Source organism: Leuresthes tenuis, unplaced genomic scaffold (genome assembly GCF_036924035.1).
Source record: "Leuresthes tenuis unplaced genomic scaffold, fLeuTen1.0.hap1 SCAF_5, whole genome shotgun sequence".
Classification (NCBI taxonomy): Eukaryota; Metazoa; Chordata; class Actinopteri; order Atheriniformes; family Atherinopsidae; genus Leuresthes; species Leuresthes tenuis.
In genome coordinates, this window is record NW_027325359.1 from 17,097,649 (window position 1) to 17,117,507 (window position 19,859).

The 19,859-nt window shown below is 44.4% G+C and overlaps 2 protein-coding genes across 3 annotated transcripts; one reads left to right on the plus strand and one right to left on the minus strand.

Annotated features, from left to right (window-relative positions):
• Positions 1–201: 201 nt before the first annotated feature.
• snx1a (sorting nexin 1a) lies at positions 202–9,061 on the minus strand. Its single transcript, XM_072386331.1, has 16 exons — positions 8,884–9,061; positions 6,421–7,321; positions 5,933–6,072; positions 5,620–5,695; positions 5,144–5,187; positions 4,825–4,966; positions 4,651–4,729; positions 4,462–4,537; positions 4,150–4,263; positions 3,687–3,780; positions 3,308–3,513; positions 3,041–3,184; positions 2,832–2,912; positions 2,652–2,723; positions 1,521–2,376; positions 202–1,469 (listed from the first exon to the last, which is right to left on the minus strand). Exons 1-15 carry the CDS (start codon positions 9,010–9,012, stop codon positions 2,326–2,328), a joined length of 2,349 nt encoding a protein of 782 aa, XP_072242432.1. The 5' UTR covers positions 9,013–9,061; the 3' UTR covers positions 202–1,469; positions 1,521–2,325.
• A 355-nt stretch (positions 9,062–9,416) lies between these two features.
• Positions 9,417–16,694, plus strand: sv2 (synaptic vesicle glycoprotein 2). 2 transcript variants are annotated; one of them, XM_072386332.1, is made up of 13 exons: positions 9,417–9,510; positions 10,592–10,690; positions 10,951–11,112; positions 11,947–12,109; positions 12,279–12,400; positions 12,900–13,063; positions 13,143–13,223; positions 13,509–13,607; positions 13,953–14,041; positions 14,440–14,567; positions 15,064–15,159; positions 15,325–15,484; positions 15,713–16,693. In XM_072386332.1, the coding sequence occupies exons 1-13, from the start codon at positions 9,417–9,419 to the stop codon at positions 15,894–15,896; spliced, it is 1,641 nt and encodes a 546-aa protein (XP_072242433.1). In that variant the 3' UTR covers positions 15,897–16,693. The 2 variants fall into 2 exon arrangements, with proteins under 2 accessions (XP_072242433.1, XP_072242434.1); XM_072386333.1 differs by lacking the exons at positions 10,592–10,690; positions 10,951–11,112 and having other exon boundaries at positions 15,713–16,694.
• The last annotated feature ends 3,165 nt before the right edge of the window (positions 16,695–19,859 follow it).

The window sequence follows — 19,859 nt, forward strand, 5'->3', positions numbered from 1 at the left end:
TCATGTTCCACATGTTTTAGTGATGAAACGCTGGTGTGAGATTCACAGATCATTTCATCGTTTTTATTCCTGTTTTACAAAGCACTAGCTGTTTATTTATTTTTTTTAATTTCTGGTCTTTAGAACCTAGAACCATAAAGGCACACTGCTTCAGACAATCTGGGCAGAGAGACAAGACACAAAATGAGGAGATCTGTGAAGTTTCAAAGTGTAAACAGTGCAACTTTTATTGATTCGTTTTAAAAGAAATCTCTATGACACAGTGAACGTTGTCGAGTGGTGACGTACTGCCACGCAGTCGGTTTTAATTATGTGAAACGACCGTTAAAAACAAGTATGAGCCCAGTTGGAAGAGGGGGAGGGAAAAAAAAAGAAAAAGGAATCAAACGTCTGACAGTTAAACGATGCCTTCGTGTCCTCGTCACTGCACGGCTTCAGTTTTCACGTGGTGCAGATGCGACAACTTTCAGAGGAATTTAAAGCTGGCAGTCGTTTACCTCTGATCTTCCCCGCTTCCCGCTGTGTGCTGCATTCACTGTCTGTTTCCAGCGTCCCGACGCGCACCTGAACTCATCACCTAATGTGCAGAAGCTTTGCAAACAATCTCACAATGCAAAGTGGTGCCACAATCACCATTAAGCCACTCTACACTATCATCTGTAAGGAATGATGTACCATTATGATGGTTACTGCTGCAAATTAACACCTTTGAAGTTGGCTTCAGATTCAACGGTTGAGCAAAAGGTCCATTTCACTGTTTTTTTTAAATTATTTATACCACACTACGCTATGTAGACGGGTCAAATCTTGACTAGATTCTCTTAAATAGTAAGAATCTTAACATGGTGATATATGAAACCTTGATTCTCTTGGTGAAAATGCAGGAAAAAGCTGTTCTAATCCTTTTGGGGGGGAAGGAGGAGACCATCTAAGACCAGGTTGACTGAGGAAAACGAAAACGGTACTTAAAAATGATCGATTCTGGACTGGATTATCTCAGATAGAGAAGACTTTAAAACACAGTTTGTGACGTGAAACCCAAATCACAAGCTGTGCTTTATGTAACCTGTATCCTCAGTAAAAAAAAAAAGAAAAAGAAATGTGCAGTGCACATTATGGGATGGGGGAGGACTGGGGGCACCACTGTCAGAAGTAAAAGAACAACAAAGAGGTACCGGGAAATAGCTACCGTTCTTCTACACTTCCAGGAGGGACTCCATCGCCCAAACAGCTTTCATCTCACCACTAAACTGTGAAACCACCTGCTGAGACCTTTCTCTGCCACGGTCGACGGTGAAGCTCAAACATTTGCTTCACAGCATTCTCACACGGCGGCGACGCAGCACAAACAGGCTCAGACACGATTACCTGTGCAGCAGACTTTTTACAGAGTGACCCTTTAACTCGAGCATTTACATGATGTCACTGTCATCAAAAGCGTCTGCGCTGCACCCACCCGTCTACGATTTCTTCTCCCAAGCCGGCGTCCGGAGACAAAACAAAAAACAAAAAAAAAACACCATTGTGACTACAAGGCACAGGCATATATGGTTTGCATGATGACTGAAAGCACATTAAACAACATTAAACCAACAAACAAGTGCTGCAACACCACCCCTGACCACAGCTGGTTGAGCCTACTAATGCCCCCCCCCCATCACTCTGCACCCTTTCCCACTCAACATTACACTACTTTAATCGAAAGGAAAGTCAGGGGGGAAAAAAAGAAAGATGGCTGGTGCTTAAGTACTTTACCCAGCTGGTGGAAGGGCTCATAAATGCTTTTTTTTTTTTTTTTTTTCCAAACTTATTTAATCCCTTTGAGTCAGTAAACAAGAAGAAAAGAGAGAGACTTTGGCCACCGTCTTCATCTGGGTCCCCAGAAGCATCCGCCGAGAGAGCAGCCCACGCTGTGAACAACTAAACCACTGCTGATGTGAAGGAGCTCCCGGTCGCACGCGGGGGGGGAGAAAAATCCTGAGAGCATCCGACTCCATCTCTCTCGCCTGGAAATCACTGGAATCATTCGTCTACACTTTCCCTCTTTTCATTTGTCCATATCTTTGTATATGCAAACACTCTTTTTGCTCTAATAAGAAAATATCTGTGGAAGGTTAAATGAAAATATACAATTATTAATACAACAGAATACAGAGCTATATGTTAAGGGTGGATAATAAAAAAAAAAAAAAAAAAAGAAGAAAAGAATCTTGATTGTATCTCCCTTTTCAATGCACACATTTTCCTTGGTTTAAAGGCAAAAAGAGGTAACGTGTATAAGAAGAAGGCAGCCTGTTTGTCGTCCCGAGGGCTGGTGCGCGAGGATTAGGCGATTGCTTTCGCTTCTGGCAGGAACGCCTCCCAGTACTTTATCATCTGGAGAGAAATGAAAGACAGGATGAGGCTCGTATTCAGAACAGATGAGGAGAATCACAACAAAAGTGATTATTAGGTGGCTGTCGCGCATCAAAGGCTCCGAAACATCTGGTGGCATCGGCTGCTTCACTTACGGTTTCGTTTCATTAAATATTTCACTTGTCCCAGGAGTACTGCACCCTGCTGAGCTGAACTCTATCTATTAGATACTATTTCTTAGTCTGAGCGCGTTTGACGGTGACACTGTGGACCCTTCCTGCTTGAGAGATGCTCACCTGCTGCTGAGACTGAAGCAGAGACTCCAAGTACTTGATTATCTGCTTTTTGAAATTCTTGGTCTTTTCTTTCTGTTGAGAGGAATTTAAACAAACAAAAAGGGTGGTTTATACTTTTTCAGCATTTTCAGCCGCTCTGTGACTGACGTGGACCTAACGGGGGGGGGTGGAGATCGGTACCTCGAAGCGGACGACCTCCTTGCGCACAGTTGCAGAAACTCTCTCGAAGTCCCTCTCATACTGAGTCACTTTGGCCTCCCACTGAAAAGAATGAAATCGTAGCGTCTCAACCCAGCAATAAAGTTCTATAAGACTTCAATGCTCAAACATTGTTCCCAAGCCTTGAGAAAGAGTTCTTTTCTGTGTGGTGCTTTTGGCCCGTGTGGTACCTCAGCGATCTCCTCCTTGGCCAGCTGCAGCTTGTCCGGTTTGTTGGCCCACAGCAGCTTGGCCTCCGTCTCCCTCTTCTTCTGCAGCGTTGTCTGAGCGTCCTGCCAGCGCTGCCACGCCTTCATCCGCTGATCGAAAGACCCCTGCAGGCCCCCCCCCCACACGCAGAGACAATCAGAACCTGTAGCTGCAGCTTCTTGTCACAACAACGGGGGAAGGAAAACGTGGCTGCTTTGGGCAGTAATGGACAGAAATGTTCTCAGTACCCTCACGGCTCCCAGCAGGCGGATGTAATCTGCGATCATCTCTGCAAAGCTGAAGGTGTCGTTCGCAGCTTGGTCCTGGTGCAACTGCTCCATCTTGTCCTCCACCTCCGCCAGCTGGGAGAGAGCTCGGGACAGGCCGGTGTTGTCCTCGGCGCTGCCCAGCATGGCCGCGCTTTTGGCGAAGCTCGCCGTGTTCAGCGACAGCTCTGGAGGACGGACAAGTTCACCGTTAACAACAAGCCAAACACGTTCGAATGCAGAATTACGAAAAGAAAGAGAAAAAAAAACAGCACTTGTGCCAAAAGGGCATAAACGTGTTTCATCATTCTCTGAAGGTGTGGTTATTGGTCCCTTTATAAGGAACCCGTGATGGAATCACCTTTTCTGTGAACAACCAGCGACTCGACCAGCGCGTGGAGCTTCCTGAACTGCTGGTCTGCAGACTCCACCTCCTGCAGCTTCTCCTCGAACCACTGCAGCAAAACACACGGGGCGTTTGGTTAGAACGCCACCAAGTAGGGCCGTCTGTGTTCGTAAATGCCGCTAACATGTCGAGGAGCGCGCTCCGAGGCCTACAGTAAACAAAATTAATCCCCCTCCCCCAGTTTTAGAGAAAGAGAAACCTCAAAAATAACGAGGAAAAGCCCGACGGACCCATAGAGACCAATACAAAGAGAGAGAAAACCCAAAAGCTTCTGTTTAAAACTTCAGTCTGAGCAAAACCTCAGCCGACACGTTATATTTGATCTAATCAAACTGTGCTTTGGGGTGAATCTGGGAGATTTAAAATGTTCCGCTGTAGAAGGAAAAAGCTGGGAGAGCCCGTCGACCGCTGAACTCACCACATCCGACTCGTTCATCTTGATGGTCATCTTACTGACGGCGTCCGTCGCTTTGCTGATCATCTTAAGGAAGCCGGCGCCGCTCAGAGCCTGAGTGCTCACCGCTCTGGGCAACTAAAGACACGCGTTAAAACATCGTCAAAAAGGAATGGAAGGAAACACAACGCTAAAAGGAGCTAAAAGGCAGGAAAATCCCGCATCATCCTTCTGGATGTGATGAAGACAGTTTGCTCAGGAACATGTTTCGTGCTTTTCTAGCATTAAGCCGGCAGTCACTGACTCAGGCGGGAAAGTAAATAAATAATGGCTCACTTCCTCTTTCTCCAGGAACTCTCTGACATCAGGATCTTGGAGAAGTGATGGGTGATTTACCACCCTCTGGAGATACCTGAGAAAACACACCGAAAGCTTCATGTTTCCTGCCTTCTTCACAGCAGTTTGAGTTTGGTAGAAATTCGAGAACCAGACTCTATCATCCACACTCATTCTCCCTCTCTTTACCTTTCCAAAGCACCTCTTCTTCTCTCAACAAAGTCTGCAGACGAGGAATCTTCCTTCCCCACCTTCACCTTCGTCATCCCTGCACGGGACAGTATTCACTCTCTCAGCTGATCTCACAAGCAAATACTGAAGAAATGGACAAAATGAACGAATCGGGGAGACAGTCGGCGTTACCCAGGATGCTTTTCTCCGGAGGCGGAGGCACGATCAGTCCATTTGGTCCGTGTTTTTCGCCGAGCTTCTCGTAGAGGCCGAGGAAGTCGCTGAAGCGCCGCCTCACTGTAAACGTCTTGCTGCGGAACACGGGCAGCGTGGTCTGAAACGGGCAGATTTTTTTCATTTTTCCTCCAAGCTTTTGTAATGAAGACAAATTCACACGTTTGATTCAAAGCACCATACTTTAGATTACTGCTCCTAAAACAAGAGCTAAATGCACCAACTTCCTCAGAGCGTCGGATCAAGTAAAACATTGTTTACTGGTGTTTTTTTTTACCTGCGTGGATACTTTATAAGCCATGTAGGCATTCATTCCATCCCCTGGAAAACAACAAAAAAAAAGAAAATCAAAGCTCACATCTGATAAATAGTTCCTCAAAACTCTAAAGAGCCTTTGTTGTTTTTTTTTCTTCTTTCTTCCTCACATGCACGGACGAGCTGAGCTACAGTTAAAGGCCGACACCGCAGCCAGTTTCTGACAATAGTAAGAGAAAAACGCGTGAACGAGAGCAGCTTTGTTGGGAATTAACATACAACCAAAAAACTTTACAGTTTCTACAAAAAAAACCTGGTGATTTCCATGTTTGCGTGCGCTTTAAAAGTCAGATTCAAATTACGGATGATATAAATACTTGATTCAGACATACGTCGGAGGAGCCACCAGTTTGCAGCCTTACTGCGATGCATTAAATAAACTTGAGTTTAGTCGTTAAGCTTTCAAACTGACCACAGAATTAAATACGCCAGCCTCACCTATTTTTTCAGGATCTTTCACAGACACAAAAATGTCAAATTTGTCTTCCAGTTCCTCCTCTTCCTCTTCTTCCAACTGAAACAAATATGAAACAGAGAGTAAAAAAAAACTGGCTCCAACTTCCTTTTTCTCCCCAACAACAAGCTTGTTAAAGCATGGCAGAAGAGTGCCATTTTTGTGAGAAGAAGTCATGAGTGGAGATGGCCAGTGATGCCGGATGCTGCTTTCTGTAGTCACATTAAGAATTTCCCTGTGTGTGTGTGTGTGTGTGTGTGTGTGTGTGTGTGTGTGTGTGTGTGTGTGTGTGTGTACCTCTTCCAGGGCAGCAGACTGTGGCTTGGTCAGGCTGGCAGCTGCTGAGAGGGAGGTGGAGGAGGAAGCAGACGGTTTGGCAGTTGCCTCCTTTTTTCTCTCGTTCCGCGGACTGTCGAGCGAAAGCTCCACTGTGGCTTCTGTTAGACGGGAAAAGTTACAGGAAAGAAAAAGACATTTTAAAAAAAAAGCTCATTATAAAGCATCTCTATTAAACCACTTCCCAACCAGCGTGAAAATCTGAAATATCCTGTCCAAACATGTGACTTCAGAACTTGCCAATCACACTCAAATAACACCTCAGAGTGCAGTCTTTCCAAAGCTGCTCCTCATAAACACGCCCGACTGTATCTCACTAAAGTCGTCCTTATAAAACTGTGTGTAAACATTCGTCCTTGAACTGAACTTGTGATCAAATACACTGCGTCAGGGAAAAGAAATCTGCAACAATGTAGCCAAAGAGATGAAGAAATAACAGCGGGACCCACCGGCAAATATATCCGTCTCCTCCTCAGAGTGTACTCCGTTGGTCTTGGAGTTGACAGCACTGATGTTGCTGGCGCTCGGCGCCGTGGCGACAGCTTCCTCACTGAAGAGGTCTGCCGGTTCTGTGGGATTACCGTCTTGCAGAGGTCCCCCGATAAAAGCAGCAGGAGCAGCGGCTTTGGCTGGGACGGACTGCTCCTTCGGCTCTTTGCTGACGCTTTTCTTTGAGAAGGCGCCCAGGGGCTCGCCGAAAAGCTCCTCGTCAGGATCGTCGAAGAGGCTCCTCTGAGGCTGCTTGGCAGATTTAGACTGCTGCGCTCCCGTGAAAATGTCGCTGCCGTCGTCCTCGAACAGATCAATCACGGCGCCGCTGGGTTTTGCGGCGTTGGTGGAAGGAGCGTCACTGAGGAGGTCAACCAGGGGGTCAACCAGGGGGTCAGCAGTTTCCTCGCCAGCAGGCGGCTGTCGCACGTCACCAACTGACGAATCGCTGCTGAGGTCGATGATTGGAGCAGAGGAAGTCTCTTCCTGTACAGGATCACCTCCCGTTTTCCCATCGGCGGGAGGAGCTGTCCCACCGCCGGTCTCTTCACTTTCATCCGTTGCTGCCTCGACAGAAACTTCGACCTCCTCTCCCTGTTCTTCAGAGTCACCTCCCAGTATGTCGACGAAATCATCTGAGGGTTCTTCCGAAGGGATTTCAGCTGCGGCGTAGCTTTCGACCGTGACGTTTAAGTTGTTTGTCAGGTCCTCGAATTCTTCAGCGGGTTCGCCGGCGACCTCACTGGCTGCTTTGCTTTCCGTTTGGCTGCTGAGGGGCTCAATTAAAGGGTCACTCACGATGTCACTGGACTGGCTGGCAGATGATACTGTGGTGCCCTTTTTAGGCAGAGGAGTATTGCTCTGGAGAAAAGAGGAGGTATTATCATTATTATCAGCCGTACCATTTAACTGAGAGCAGCAAAAACAAGAACTAACAGCCCCTAAAGAATTATTAAACTAATGCTGGAACATATTCTACACTTCATGCATCCCACTGTATGCTCTTGAAGGACCAGCTAATTAGGGAAGGAACTCCATGTGTTGCAAGACATCAATCAGCATCAACACCATGGCTGGGATGTCTCCTTTTAATCTGAAGAGCGCCACCCACAGTCTCAGACAGCGAAACTACAACTAAAGTCGTTCAGCTTGTTTAGCGCCCCATCAAAAAAGAAAAAGAAACACAATGTTCTACCATCTTTCCAGGCCGCTGCCTTTTTTTCTTCTTCCCAATGATCAAATTCTAACCACTTCTTTAAAGAGATGCCACAGTTCTGAAATGAATCCACCGTTTTTCCTAATGGCTGCAGTTGTGCAGCTCTGGCTCACACCTGAGTGGGAGGCTGCAGATTTTTGCTCCTCTGCAAAGTTCACTGGGGCAAAAAAAAAAAAAAAAAGAAAACGAGAAGGCACCTCTTCTTCTCTCGACAAAGGCAGACATGCTGCGTCGCGTGCTTTGGGTGTAGTTGCTTGAGCAACTTTTCAGCAAATGAATCAAAGGTGCAACAGCTACATCAACATGTGTTTCAAATGGAGAAAAAAAAAAAAAGCCACTGTCCATTTTCCAAAACTACTACTTCAGCTGGGAGCTGTAAACTGTAACATCTCTGCTGAGTAATGTCCTCCCAGGCACTAAAGAAAAGAAAAAGAAAAAAAAAAACCCAAAGGCAGCAACTTTCCAATCTGAACTTTGACTGTGGGAAAACATCCGGGTTCTCGCCATGTGACCACAGCGTACTCACATGACAGCAGGCTCCCTGAGCCAGCTTGTGATCCTCATTGAAAGAAAGAATTTTTCACCCACTGACAAACATGCAAATAACACAATCCCCCTCCCCAACAGTCGAAGAAATCTCCTTCTGTGAACAGTCTGCTGCTCGATTCACCCATGCGTGCGCACCCAGACTCAGATCTGGTTCAAGTTCGTTAGGAAGAGATCCAGCGCACAGAGAACACCCACGTATCATTTACCAAATGGGAAGTTTCATATGACCCAGTTTGTAAACCAAATCACGGCATTGTGTGGTTTTACATTGTAACTCTCAGGAAGACATTCAAACTGGGGCGTTTGCAGCGCTGCTTCAGGTCACTTCAAAGTGCTGTGAAGCAGCAAAGTGTCAGAAAGCAGCCGAGAAAGAGTTTCTGCATCAAAACCTCCGACTGCACAGGTACAATAAAAGCTACGAGACTAACATTACCAGAGAGCAGCTTATGTGGACGGTATTTACTGACGTTTTCAGTGAGGTTAAACTTGGAAAATGTTGGTCAACAAAAAAACCCAAAAACTTTTGCTAAAAAGTGCCTCGTTAGCTTTCCTCGAGGACCTTAGCAGAGTGGTTGTTGCCTCCCCGTGCAGCGAGTTTCTATCAGTTAGCCAAAATCAGAGGCGGGATAGCTAGCATGAAATTAGCGTAGACACATACTGCGCTCATGAAAAGGTCCTCCCCGTCGTCTTCATCACTGTCTCGGTCGCCGACCTCTTCAGAGTCCAGCACATCTTGGTCCTCCGAATCGGGGAAAGGAGGAGGACTACGCTCAGAACTAGTCGCCATCTTCAGTCCTTTTTTTTTTTTCAAACGCAAAGGGGAGGTAAATGTTACCCCCTCCGCTCACAAACACACGCGTCGCCTTGAGTTAGCTGCTAACGTTAACCCCGGTGAGGTCAAAGCTCCGTCACTCGCTGTGGTGGTGGTGGTGGTGCTTCAACACGACGTCGTTGCACTAAACCAAACAGACGAGCGGAGGAGAGACGCCGCTCAGGACGTGCAAACTGCCGCTGTGCTTTTACTTCCTGGTCCTCCTTCTTGCCAATTTAGCGTCAGCGTTAGCTAGCCAGCAGGCTTGGCAGTCATGGGACCGATGCAGCGGTAGTCGGTGTGGCTTTCCAGTTGAAGTTAGCTAACCTTTCCGCAGCTCGGTGTCCATATTAGATACATCCGACTTTCAGGGGGGGAGGATGTCCCGTAACATGAGCAACAGAGATGTGGAAGTGCGGCAGCCTCTTCTCGCAGAGGAACAGCTGGATCCGTGCGTCCTGGACTCAGATGAAGGTAAACTCCATCACCTCTTTACTTCATCTCAGCTCAGTAAGGGATGAAAGAGTTTTGTGACCCTTATGGGCGATCAACTATCAGCTACAAGTGCAGATAAATGTAGGAGTCTCAGGATAGTGTGTCCTGAACGACATTGACCTTTAAGACTTGAAAAATGTCTGCGGAAAAGAAATAACCACAGTTGCGGGGAACTTATCCCGAAGTGTTTATTTTCACTGTTGCTTTATACTTCCCTCCACTTCCACTAGATGGATTTACTCTCTCATCGTGTCTCTGTGGCTGCCGTGACACAGTTTGTAAAACTTGGGGGATATTTCTTGACACATTTCTTGACACAGTTCCTCCAATGGCTTCTCAAACCTGATAATTTTTTATTTGATGCATTCAGTTCAGTCCAATAGTGTTTTGTTTATCCCCAAAACGGCATCGCTGCGGTATAAATCACAAGTGAATAGTAATGGAGAGGAGAACAAATGGTCATCATAAAGAGTCGTTGTGTAAGGCACAATGACCTAGGCAGGAATGACCTTATGACTGTTATTGTGTGGAGCTGAAGAAGCCTCTGTCTGAAGGCCCTCTGTTGTTTAATCACTATGTTATGTAGTTCTCAGTAGCAGCTTGTGTAACATTCGTCGGAGGAGTCCCTAACACAGAACCAGCCTTCTTTATCAACTTCTTTATCAAGTCGTTCACCGTATTTGTTTTGAGTTGTTTCTTTGACTTAAAGTAAATTCATGGGTGTGTTGTTTTTTTTCCCTTCTTTTGTAACGATTTACAGACAGTTGAATTATGTTACAGGCAGTTGCAAAATAGTTTTTGCATCAAAACCTGCAGAAAGCATCATTGTCTTTATTAATCAGTTAATGATTGTGCTCATTTAAAATAGTCAGCAAATGAGTTGGTAAATACACCATGTAAACAACATGAAATCAACTAAGATATTGAATGGGGTTTTTTTTAGGATTAAAAATTTTACACAAGTTTTGGCTCAGCGTATGATTCCACATTGAAAAGTCTGAAGAATGATGAAAAATGCCCTCCAAACTTATGCTTGTTGCTATCGTTTCCTGAATCACAGGTGAAGTCATTTTCGACAGGAGGACATCGGGGGTCGAAGGTGAAGCCTGTGGGAACAAAACAAGAACACTTACCTATGAGGAAGCAGTCGAGGAAGCAGGTAGTCTAAATCAGGCATTCGGGCTTTGTGTTTGGAAAATGCCAAATGGCAGTTTCATCTTGAAGAATATTGGTAAACAAACAAAAATATGACTGCTTACAAAATATTGGGTTGAAATTGGATTTTATTTATATATTATATTTAACCGTGTAGGGGAAAAATAAATTTTACAAAAAGACATCCAAAGCCTCTAGGTGAGTCTTTAACGGATAACTTTCCTCTCTGTTTGTCCACTCTTTGTTCTGGTCATATGCTTTCAGGTTTTGGTGTGTTCCACTGGCTGCTGCTGGTGGTGTGTGGTTGGGCTAACGCTAGCGATGCCGTGGAGATTCTTTGCGTGTCTTTTCTCCTGCCAACAGCACGCTGTGATCTGCTGCTGAGCACCTCAGACATGGGCTTGCTCACTGCCAGCATTTTCCTCGGTGAATCATTTACAAAAACTTTTTAGCTCCACTCAACAGAAAAAAACACCCACTTCTTAGGTTTCAAACGAACATGTTCAAACGAGAGAGTCTGCTTCTTCTTGGCCACACAGTACATCATTGTAAACCGAATATCTTCGGGTTTCTTACTGATGCTCGCACTGAACCAACAGCCCGAGGTTCTTTCTGATATGAATGGCACTTTTTCACTGTTCTTTCATCGATTTGTTATCAGTGTTGAGCAATAGATGTTGCAAAGGCCCACGAGACCTTTTTGAACCCCTGCTCTTGTTTGAATGTCCTTTATTAACATGCACTACCGCTCACTGAAACCAAGTACTGTGGCAAATTGACCAAATCCACCAAACGCATGCCGAGGACCAAGTAAAACCTTATGACTACAGTCGTGTAAAAATAAACATCAAAAATCTCAAGCATCACTCAAGCAACATTAATACAATTTAAAAGTTTTTGTTGGGGGATTTATACTTTCAACCCACTAACAGAATAAGAATACACACATTCTCTGTCTCTAGCTAAGCTAAGACATGCTAGCTATCTTCTGGCTTACATATGTGAGAAATGAAAACAGAGTAACTGAAATTCCCAGTGTTTAGGTTTAACACATTTGTGTGAAAATAAGATCCACTTGACACGCAACTCCTTACAAAAAGAAGCAGCTCTGAAAGAAAAATATATGCTATGACATGTATGCTAGCAAGCTAACAAGAAAACTAAAGGAGAAAAAGTCAGAAAAAAAATAAATAAATAAACAACTGTAACAGATATTTTTGTCCCACACTAACTAGGTTTATAATTGTTTCCCTTTTTTAGGAATGATGGTGGGTGGCTACATGTGGGGATATCTTGCTGACCAGAGAGGGCGCCGAAAGGTGTTGGTCATCTCCCTTACGATCAACGGGCTGTTTGGAGGTCTTGCCAGCTTTGCTCCGTGGTTTTGGCTCTTTCTGCTGCTGCGGTTTATCAGTGGCATCGGGTGAGCACAAGGTTTGCATACTCGCATGTAGTCATTTGGCTTCGAGCTAACACACCAAGTCCTTGTTCCTGCGAAGCTTGAATATTACTTACTGCGAAGGACCTTTTTAGAAAAGAAAATCGCAGAATATGAAGGCAGTTCAAATACTCACGCCGCTGTTCCCTTGTAGGGTCGGCGGGTCGATCCCCGTCATCTTCTCCTACTTCTCAGAATTTATGCCTCGTTTGAGGAGAGGTGCGATGATCAGCGCTCTCGCCACTTTCTGGATGGCGGGAAACATCCTGGCTTCAGGTTGGAATTGAGATATTTTAGCTTAGATTTGACCGTGGCTTTTTTCTGTCCATGCAACTGTCCTTGGACTGAAAAGTCACAATCTGAGCTCCTAATTATTTCACATTACACAATCATTCTGTTGACATTTCCATAATTTTTTATTCGTTACTATATTTATTTTGAGGTAATATTCAGACGTGGGAAAACAGCATATGAGGAGAGAGAAAGAAACATCATGCTGCTGAGGTCCTACCAGAATCAGACTGGGGGACATTTTAGACCACCTAATCCATTTGAACGTCAACATCTCTGTCTTCAGTAATAATTTTGACTGTATCACCACTAGCTTTTGTCAGTTGGAACTTGCTGTGGAAATATTTTGATGCATAACAAACACAAGGATCAATTTTGGAGTTAAAGCACTAAATTCCTAAGCAGGATCAATTCAAATAGACTAGAATGATGCAATGGAAACTCGTTTATCTTTAGGAATGTCTCAGTGTGTCTTTATCTGCAGGTTTGGCCTGGATGGTGATTCCCAGAACCTGGGCCCATGTCTCTCTGGGATTTCTGGACTTCCAGAGCTGGAGGTTATTTGTGGTCCTGTGCTCTGTTCCCAGCATCACCTCAGCCCTCCTCTTCAAGATGCTCATGCCCGAGAGCCCAAAGTTCCTGATGGAGGTATGAAAAGGGCGCGGCTGTTGTGACGCCCTTTCTTATCGAGTTGTCTTTGAGACTTTTTGTTTCTCGTCTCTGCCAGGCCGGCCGAGAGGAAGAGGCGATCCACGTCTTCAGACTGATGTTTGATCTGAACATGAAGGGAAAAGGCAGGGCTTTCCCGGTATGCAACACAGGCTGATATACTGTATATGACTTGTTACCAGTGTTTTGAACACGCATTTACTTGAACTGAACTATGCAATTTAGCGAAAAGAACTTAAAAAAGCCCTCTCAAAGCTAAAATGAAACAAAGAATCGCACAAAAAAAGATGAAACATGCAGTGAAATCAAAGGGGAAGTGGCGTCTGTAAAATGTATAATCTGTTCGTATGTGGTTTGGTTTACTTCTGTAAATGTTTTCCCACGCCACCGCGTATCGATCTGATCTCTTGATCTCTTGTTGAAGGTTTTTGGCTTGTGCACAAGCTCCAAGCAAAGAAAGGAACTGGAGGAGATGAGAGGTCGAGGCTCGCAACGAAGAAGTCTCACAAGAACTTTGAAAAGGGTAAATGTTCTGAAAATTCAGCTTCTTGGTGCTGCTTGGTTCCAGGTTGTCGGGGGGGGGGACCGAACCCCAAAGATTTGCAACATCAGTTCTGCAGCCCCCTCTTTTTTTTAGGTTTTAAAGCAGTCTAAAAATAAAACATAATTGGTTTTATTTTCACATGAAAGAGAGAAGGGCAGCGTATTTTTTTTTTTCCGGTCAAATCTGCATTAAATCGACAGGCCAACAGTTTTGTAAGGCAGAATCTCTTCGTGATAAGAATATGTCCTTTATTGTGCCTGTTGTTGTTGTTATTATTATCACTGATGTGTTAATTCCACGCACTGTCTTTGGCTTAATTTGCAGGGTTTGGTGCCCATTAAACAGATTTTCAGTGGTCCTCTCAGATCCAGAAGCATCGTCCTGCTCATCATCTTCTATTGCATCTCTTTCGGGTGAGAATTCTGGGCGCCTTCAGTATCGTGACTCTTAGCTTCAGCTCTCTGTCCTTTTGCTGCCAGGAGGGATTGTGACTGAAATGCATGTTCTGTGCGAACGCTGCATGTAATAACTCTACGTCAGGCAGCTCTGCAGCTTTAAGTGGCAGCGAGAGATAACTGTTAGGGAGGGATTTTATCTTCAACAGCCAGATATGTTACTTAACAGTAAAAACTGCTCTGAAAGGGGCCTCATACTGAAGCACAGTGAACCTGTTAGCGGCTCCAGTTTGGCTTTTTCTGGACAGTTTACAAGACAATGTTTTGTTTGGGTGTTCTTTTCTGGACAACCCTGACTAACTGTGTCCTCTTTTCTGAATCTAAAGCGAGAATTTCTTATTTGCCCTTGTGTTTAGCTACTATGGGCTGTGGATGTGGTTCCCCGAGCTATTTGAGAGAGTTGAAGACGGTGGCTCTCCTTGTTCGAACGTGTCTCTCCCGTCTCCTCTCCGCAACCAGAGCTGTTACCCAGTCAAGACTGCGGGTGGGTTTCTGGGATAGTAAGGAAAATGTTCCTCTTGCTTCAGCAAACGCAGCTTGACACATAGCACACATTTATATAGGTACCTCATCTTAAACGTCGAGACAACCTGCTGTTTGTGCGTTTGAAAACCTGATTGAGAAGATTGGTTGTGAAAATGGCAGAATTGAGCAAGTTATGCAAGTTCTAAACTTTCAAAAAGGTTCGTCGAGCCAACCTATTTCTAATAAGCATGTTTTTAACATACGTTTGGAGTTGAATCAGATTGCAGTTTTTTTGTCATATGTTACCTTCGTGTGCAACTAATGAGAATCATTTCCAGATACAATGAAAGAAGTCAACGGTTTCCTCTTTTTTTTCCCCCACAAGTGTGTTTTTGTTGGTCTAAGTATCATCAATCTCAGTTTTACAGTTGCAGGTACCAGACACCTGTAGTACCTGTATTAAAGAGAGACTCCTGCTCTTCTCACCCCTTTTGTGTGTGCTCTTCACCTCGCAGTGTATATGGAGGGCTTTGTGATTGCTGCGTCAAACTTGCCAGGCAACATCTTCACCATTCTCGTGATGGACAGCACCGGAGGGAAGTTGCTGCTTTGTGAGTCAGCGTGCCACGTGGTGAAATTTGCATAGCGTCATCAACACTTGCTTGATAAACGTCTGCTCCATTTTTCTCACCTCAGAACGGCAACAGATGAACTGTCCCACCAAGAGAAACTGTTGGACAACAGAGTAATGTCTCCCTATTTGTTGTGTCCTCCAGCCGGCAGCCTGGCAGTGTCCAGTCTGAGCGTCTTCCTCATCTATGTGGTTCAGACCAAAGCTCAGAGTCTGGGACTCTCGTGTGTTTTCAGCGGAGTTTCTGTGATCGCCTGGAACGCCCTGGATGTGGTGGGAACTGAGCTCTATCCGACCCAGCTACGGTAACCTGTCTCAAAGACTTTTTTCTTTTTTTTTTAAATTTACCAAAAGGCTCCCAACCTTCCAAACGCGGTCATCCCGAAGGCAGTTCTATTTTCCCATGTCCAAACACCTCATGTGAAGAGTCTAGTTCGAGGGCTGAAAATAAATGATTAGAACGACTGAAACGAGGTGTCCAACGCCACAGCTGCTCACACGCTTTCACCTGCTCTTTCTTTTCCTTCTTCCAGGTCCTCTGCTCTCGGGTTCTTCACAGGAGTGGGCCGAGTGGCGGCCATCACGGGAAACATAATCTTTGGCAAGTTGGTGGACACGAACTGCGCCGTCCCCGTCCTGCTGGTGTCCGCCTTGCTGCTGACCGGAGGACTGGTGGCTCTTCTGCTCCCGCAAACCAGACACACAGAGCTCACCTGATCGCTCTCGTTGGTTTTAGACGAAGAAGTAAATGGCAAACGTCCCTTACTGAAGCGGACCGGAGGACTGCTGCTTTGAACGTTCTCTGACGTTTCTGGTGCTTTTTGCCCAATTCCCTGTGCCTATTTATGTTGCCTTATTTAAAAATGCCAACAAATCCAGAGACAGGCATGCAGATGAGCTACACCTGAGCTACACGTGAGCTCACGAGGATTAAACTGTCAGCAGTAACTTTAAAGAGTTTGTTGGTATTTGAATTTAGTGCTGCAGAAGTGTTTGTCTGTTTTTGTGACACGATGATGACGCACAGATCTTTCAGGTGTTTGTGCCACGTCCAATTATCTCGTGACTTAAGCTTTTTTCTGATGGGCTGAAAGAGAGGTCTATGAAAAAATATATACACACATTCCACATCTTTCCCACATTGTGTAGTTAACATCATAACTTACAGCCTAAAGGCCTTCTTTAGTGAAGAGAAAATAACTCTGTCAGTTTAGAAAAGGAACCAAACATGTTTACTGGTTTTTATATTTTTGTTGATTTAAAAAAAAAAGTTGCATACGAACTTTTTTACGTCACCGATCAGATGTATCAAGAGCGAAATGGCCGTGGAAATGTGTGGTGCCTCATGCCAACTTCAGGACTGTCGTACGCACTTTTCTACAGCTATTGATTCTTTGGCGATACTTAGAGGTGATGTTGGGAAAATGTTATAATAAATAAATGTGAACATGATTTGTCCTCAGACTGAGTGATGTGCACATTTGAGACGCATGAACAATAAACACCGATGAACAATTAACACACCCAAGTGTCTGCAATTACACGAGTGGATACAAAAGTACGTGCAAAGTGTTGCAGTGCATACTATTAAAAACAATGGCTTCTTCAGCGGTATTGGAAGACATTGCAAATGGTGCAATTGGAGGAGAGTGTGCGTTCAGAGACAGAGAGGATTTGCTGGCACATGATGGCAACTGGCTCATCAGACGTTTTGAGGGCAATCCTCCTGGAACTGTGCACAGAGCTGCGGCCGGCGTTGGAACGCAACACAACGAGGAGCCATGCGCTGCTTGTGCCACAGGTGACGTGCACCCTGGGGTTTAAGCAACCGGGGCATTCCAGAGGGAGCTGGCCAACCGATTAGGACTGTGCCAGTCGACCCTGAGCTGAGCCATGCCAGCCGAGTGGGACGGAATTATCTGCATCTCAGCAGGTATATCATATACCCACAATGCACATTTCAGATCACAGTCATTGTGAGTTGTGACCATGTGATCAATGGGCTCTTATTTGCATCAGAGCTGTTTTCTTTCTTTAGATAAACAAGGCAAGGCAAGTTTATTTGTAGAGCACAGTTCAAACACAAGGCAATTCAAAGAGCTTCATAAAATCACAAGAAGGCAAAGAAAATCATTCCATAAGACATACATTTGAAATGAGAAGTTGAGACAAGAAATCCCTCTTACATTGTCTTTGAATTGAGATGTTGTGGCTAAAACATCCACCACCATTACTCTGACACTAATTGTTGGAAGGCAAGATGCTCAGTGGTAGATTTTAGAGGTTATCAGGCGCTAAACTGACTGTTTTAAATACTTTATCTGTAGAAGGAAACATGCTTTTATGCCTACACATATTCATGCTCCTGATGAACCGGAGAAAAACTTCACAAGCTAACTTTGAAACATAGTTTTGTTCACAGTGACAACGACATGATGTAAAAGTCAGAGAAGTCACAATCTTTGAATATTTGATGATTCATTTATTAACTGATGAGCTCTCTTCAGACGAATGAACCAACCTGTTGGAACTATTCTGTCTGAACAACAGTGATGCAGCGTCAACACATAATGTCAATAAAGTTCAGTCAAACTGAACAACAACACATGATTAATCCTGTTCAAGAATGATAGGAATCTGATTTATTAGATTTATTAGATTTTTTTATTGATTTTAATATATAATAAATATTTACAAAATAAATGTATGAAAATATTCATTTATGAATAATAATCCTGGGGTAAAGAGAAGAATAGGGAAAAGGGATGGGGTGTGGTAGAGAGGAAATGGAGGTATGTCACATTTAGGGGAGGTGAAGAGGTGAGGATGAGGAGAGATGAAGACCATCACTGTCACACAGTATGAAACCACTTCCAGAGTCTCCCTCTCTTCCTCAGCTTTTCTTCCTCTGTGTGACTTTCTTTTTCTTGTGGGACATTCTGTATTTTCTCTCCATCTGTCTTTTCTTTCTTGCTTTTACTTTTTTTCCTCCTCCAGAAGCTCCTCTTCTTTTTCTCCGTCTGATGTTTCCCCCTGTCCAGTTCACTTTTCACTGCCAGCAGGTGTTTCTTTTCCTCTTCCAGGTCTTTCTTTTGTCCTTCCAGTTCTTGCATTTCTCTGACTAACTCTCTCCTCACCTCCTGGTATCCTTTCTTTTCTGTCTCCAGTCCTATTTGGTCGACATAAAGCTGTGACTTTAGATCCCTTATTTGCTTTCTGTCATCCTTCAAAACTTCAAGAAGTGTTTCCAGTTGTTTCTTTTTGCGTTCTAAGTCTTTCTTTTCACCCCCTAATTGTTTTCTCTCATCCTCCATTTCTTTTTGGAGTTCTTTCCTCTCCATCTCAATCTTTTTCTTTGCCTCTTCTAGCTGTTTTTTCTCCTCCTCCACCTCTTTTTTCATGGCCTCTAGTCTTTTCTTTTCTTTTGCCACTTCACCCATCTCCATTTCTTTCCTCTCCTTTTTAATTTTTTTCTTTTCCTCCCTCACTTTTTTGATGGCCTCTTTCACTCTGTTCTTCACTTCCTCCGTTTTATTCTTTTCCTGATCTACCTTTTCCTTCTCCTCCTGCAGCTCTCGGTTCTCCTCCTCAACTTCTTTCTTTGCTGCATGAAGTTTTTTCTTTTCTGCTGCCAGTTCTCTTTTCTCCTTCTGCAGTTCTTCATTTTCTGCCTCCATCTTTTCTTTTGCCTCTTCAACCTCTCTCTTTGCCTCCTCCAATTCTTTCTTAACGGCTTCCAGACTTTTCCTTTCTTCAGCCATTTCTTTTTTCTCCAGCAGCTTCCTTTTCTCTTCTTCAAATTCCTTCTTGTCCATCAGTCTAATCTGCTGTTTCCCTTTCTGCTCCTCAAGTTCTTTTTTCTCCATCTGGAGTTTTCTCTTGTCCTCATTCAGTTTCCTGATGGACTCCCTGACTTTTTCCTTCACCTCCTCCAGTGCTTTCCTGTCTGCTTCCAGATGTTCCAGCTCAGGAGAGGTGTTGCTCTCACACTGCCTTGGCTGGAGCAGGAATTCTCTCTCAGCCATAACTTCTGCCAGTCGGAGCCTGCAGTTCTCTGCATAGATTTGCAGATGGTAATTCTCCCTGTGAGCCACCTCAAAGGACTTTCTGGCTGAGAGGAAGTCGTTGAGTATGTCTCCATATTTTTGAACAGTCTGGTTCTTCTCTGGTCGTTCAGAGCTCTCCACTCCAGCTGTTTGGGTCTCACACCGCTCGTCGAAGGTCTCCCTCTCAGCCAGGAGTTCCATCACGTATACTTTCAAATTGCCTGCTTCCCTTCTCAGCTTCTTGTTCTCTGACTGAGACTCCTCTAAGGTCTTTCTGACCAAAAGGAGTTCATCAATGAACTCATTTTCAATCGTCCAGGCACGACGAATGTCGGTTAAATCCTCCATGTTTCTCCGAATGTCACTTTCAGCCACGATGCTGGGAAACAGGGACACTGTAGAGAAGTGATGAAAAGAATGTTCGTTACTATTAAAGTTATTGGATATGTTATAAAAAAGTAAGCTCATATATAGTTCTACTCTTTACAATGTTAGACATCTTTTACACGAACAAATAAAACCAGACACAGTAAATGAAACAATAAAAGTCAAAGAGACGTTCCAAGTCACGTCAACCAGGGGTTCAAACATCAAATTTTAGATTTTCTTTTTCTTCTGGTCGAAGATGAACCTG

Coding starts and splice junctions, on each gene's coding strand:
- snx1a (XM_072386331.1), bottom strand. CDS start 9,012: ATGGCGACTAGTTCTGAGCGTAGTCCTCCTCCTTTCCCCGATTCGGAG. Junction 5,696..5,932: donor AGTCTGCTGCCCTGGAAGAG/GTACACACACAC, acceptor TATTTGTTTCAG/TTGGAAGAAGAGGAAGAGGA. Junction 4,538..4,650: donor AGAAGAGGTGCTTTGGAAAG/GTAAAGAGAGGG, acceptor GTGTTTTCTCAG/GTATCTCCAGAGGGTGGTAA.
- sv2 (XM_072386332.1), top strand. CDS start 9,417: ATGTCCCGTAACATGAGCAACAGAGATGTGGAAGTGCGGCAGCCTCTT. Junction 10,691..10,950: donor GGAAGCAGTCGAGGAAGCAG/GTAGTCTAAATC, acceptor ATATGCTTTCAG/GTTTTGGTGTGTTCCACTGG. Junction 13,064..13,142: donor GCCCAAAGTTCCTGATGGAG/GTATGAAAAGGG, acceptor CGTCTCTGCCAG/GCCGGCCGAGAGGAAGAGGC.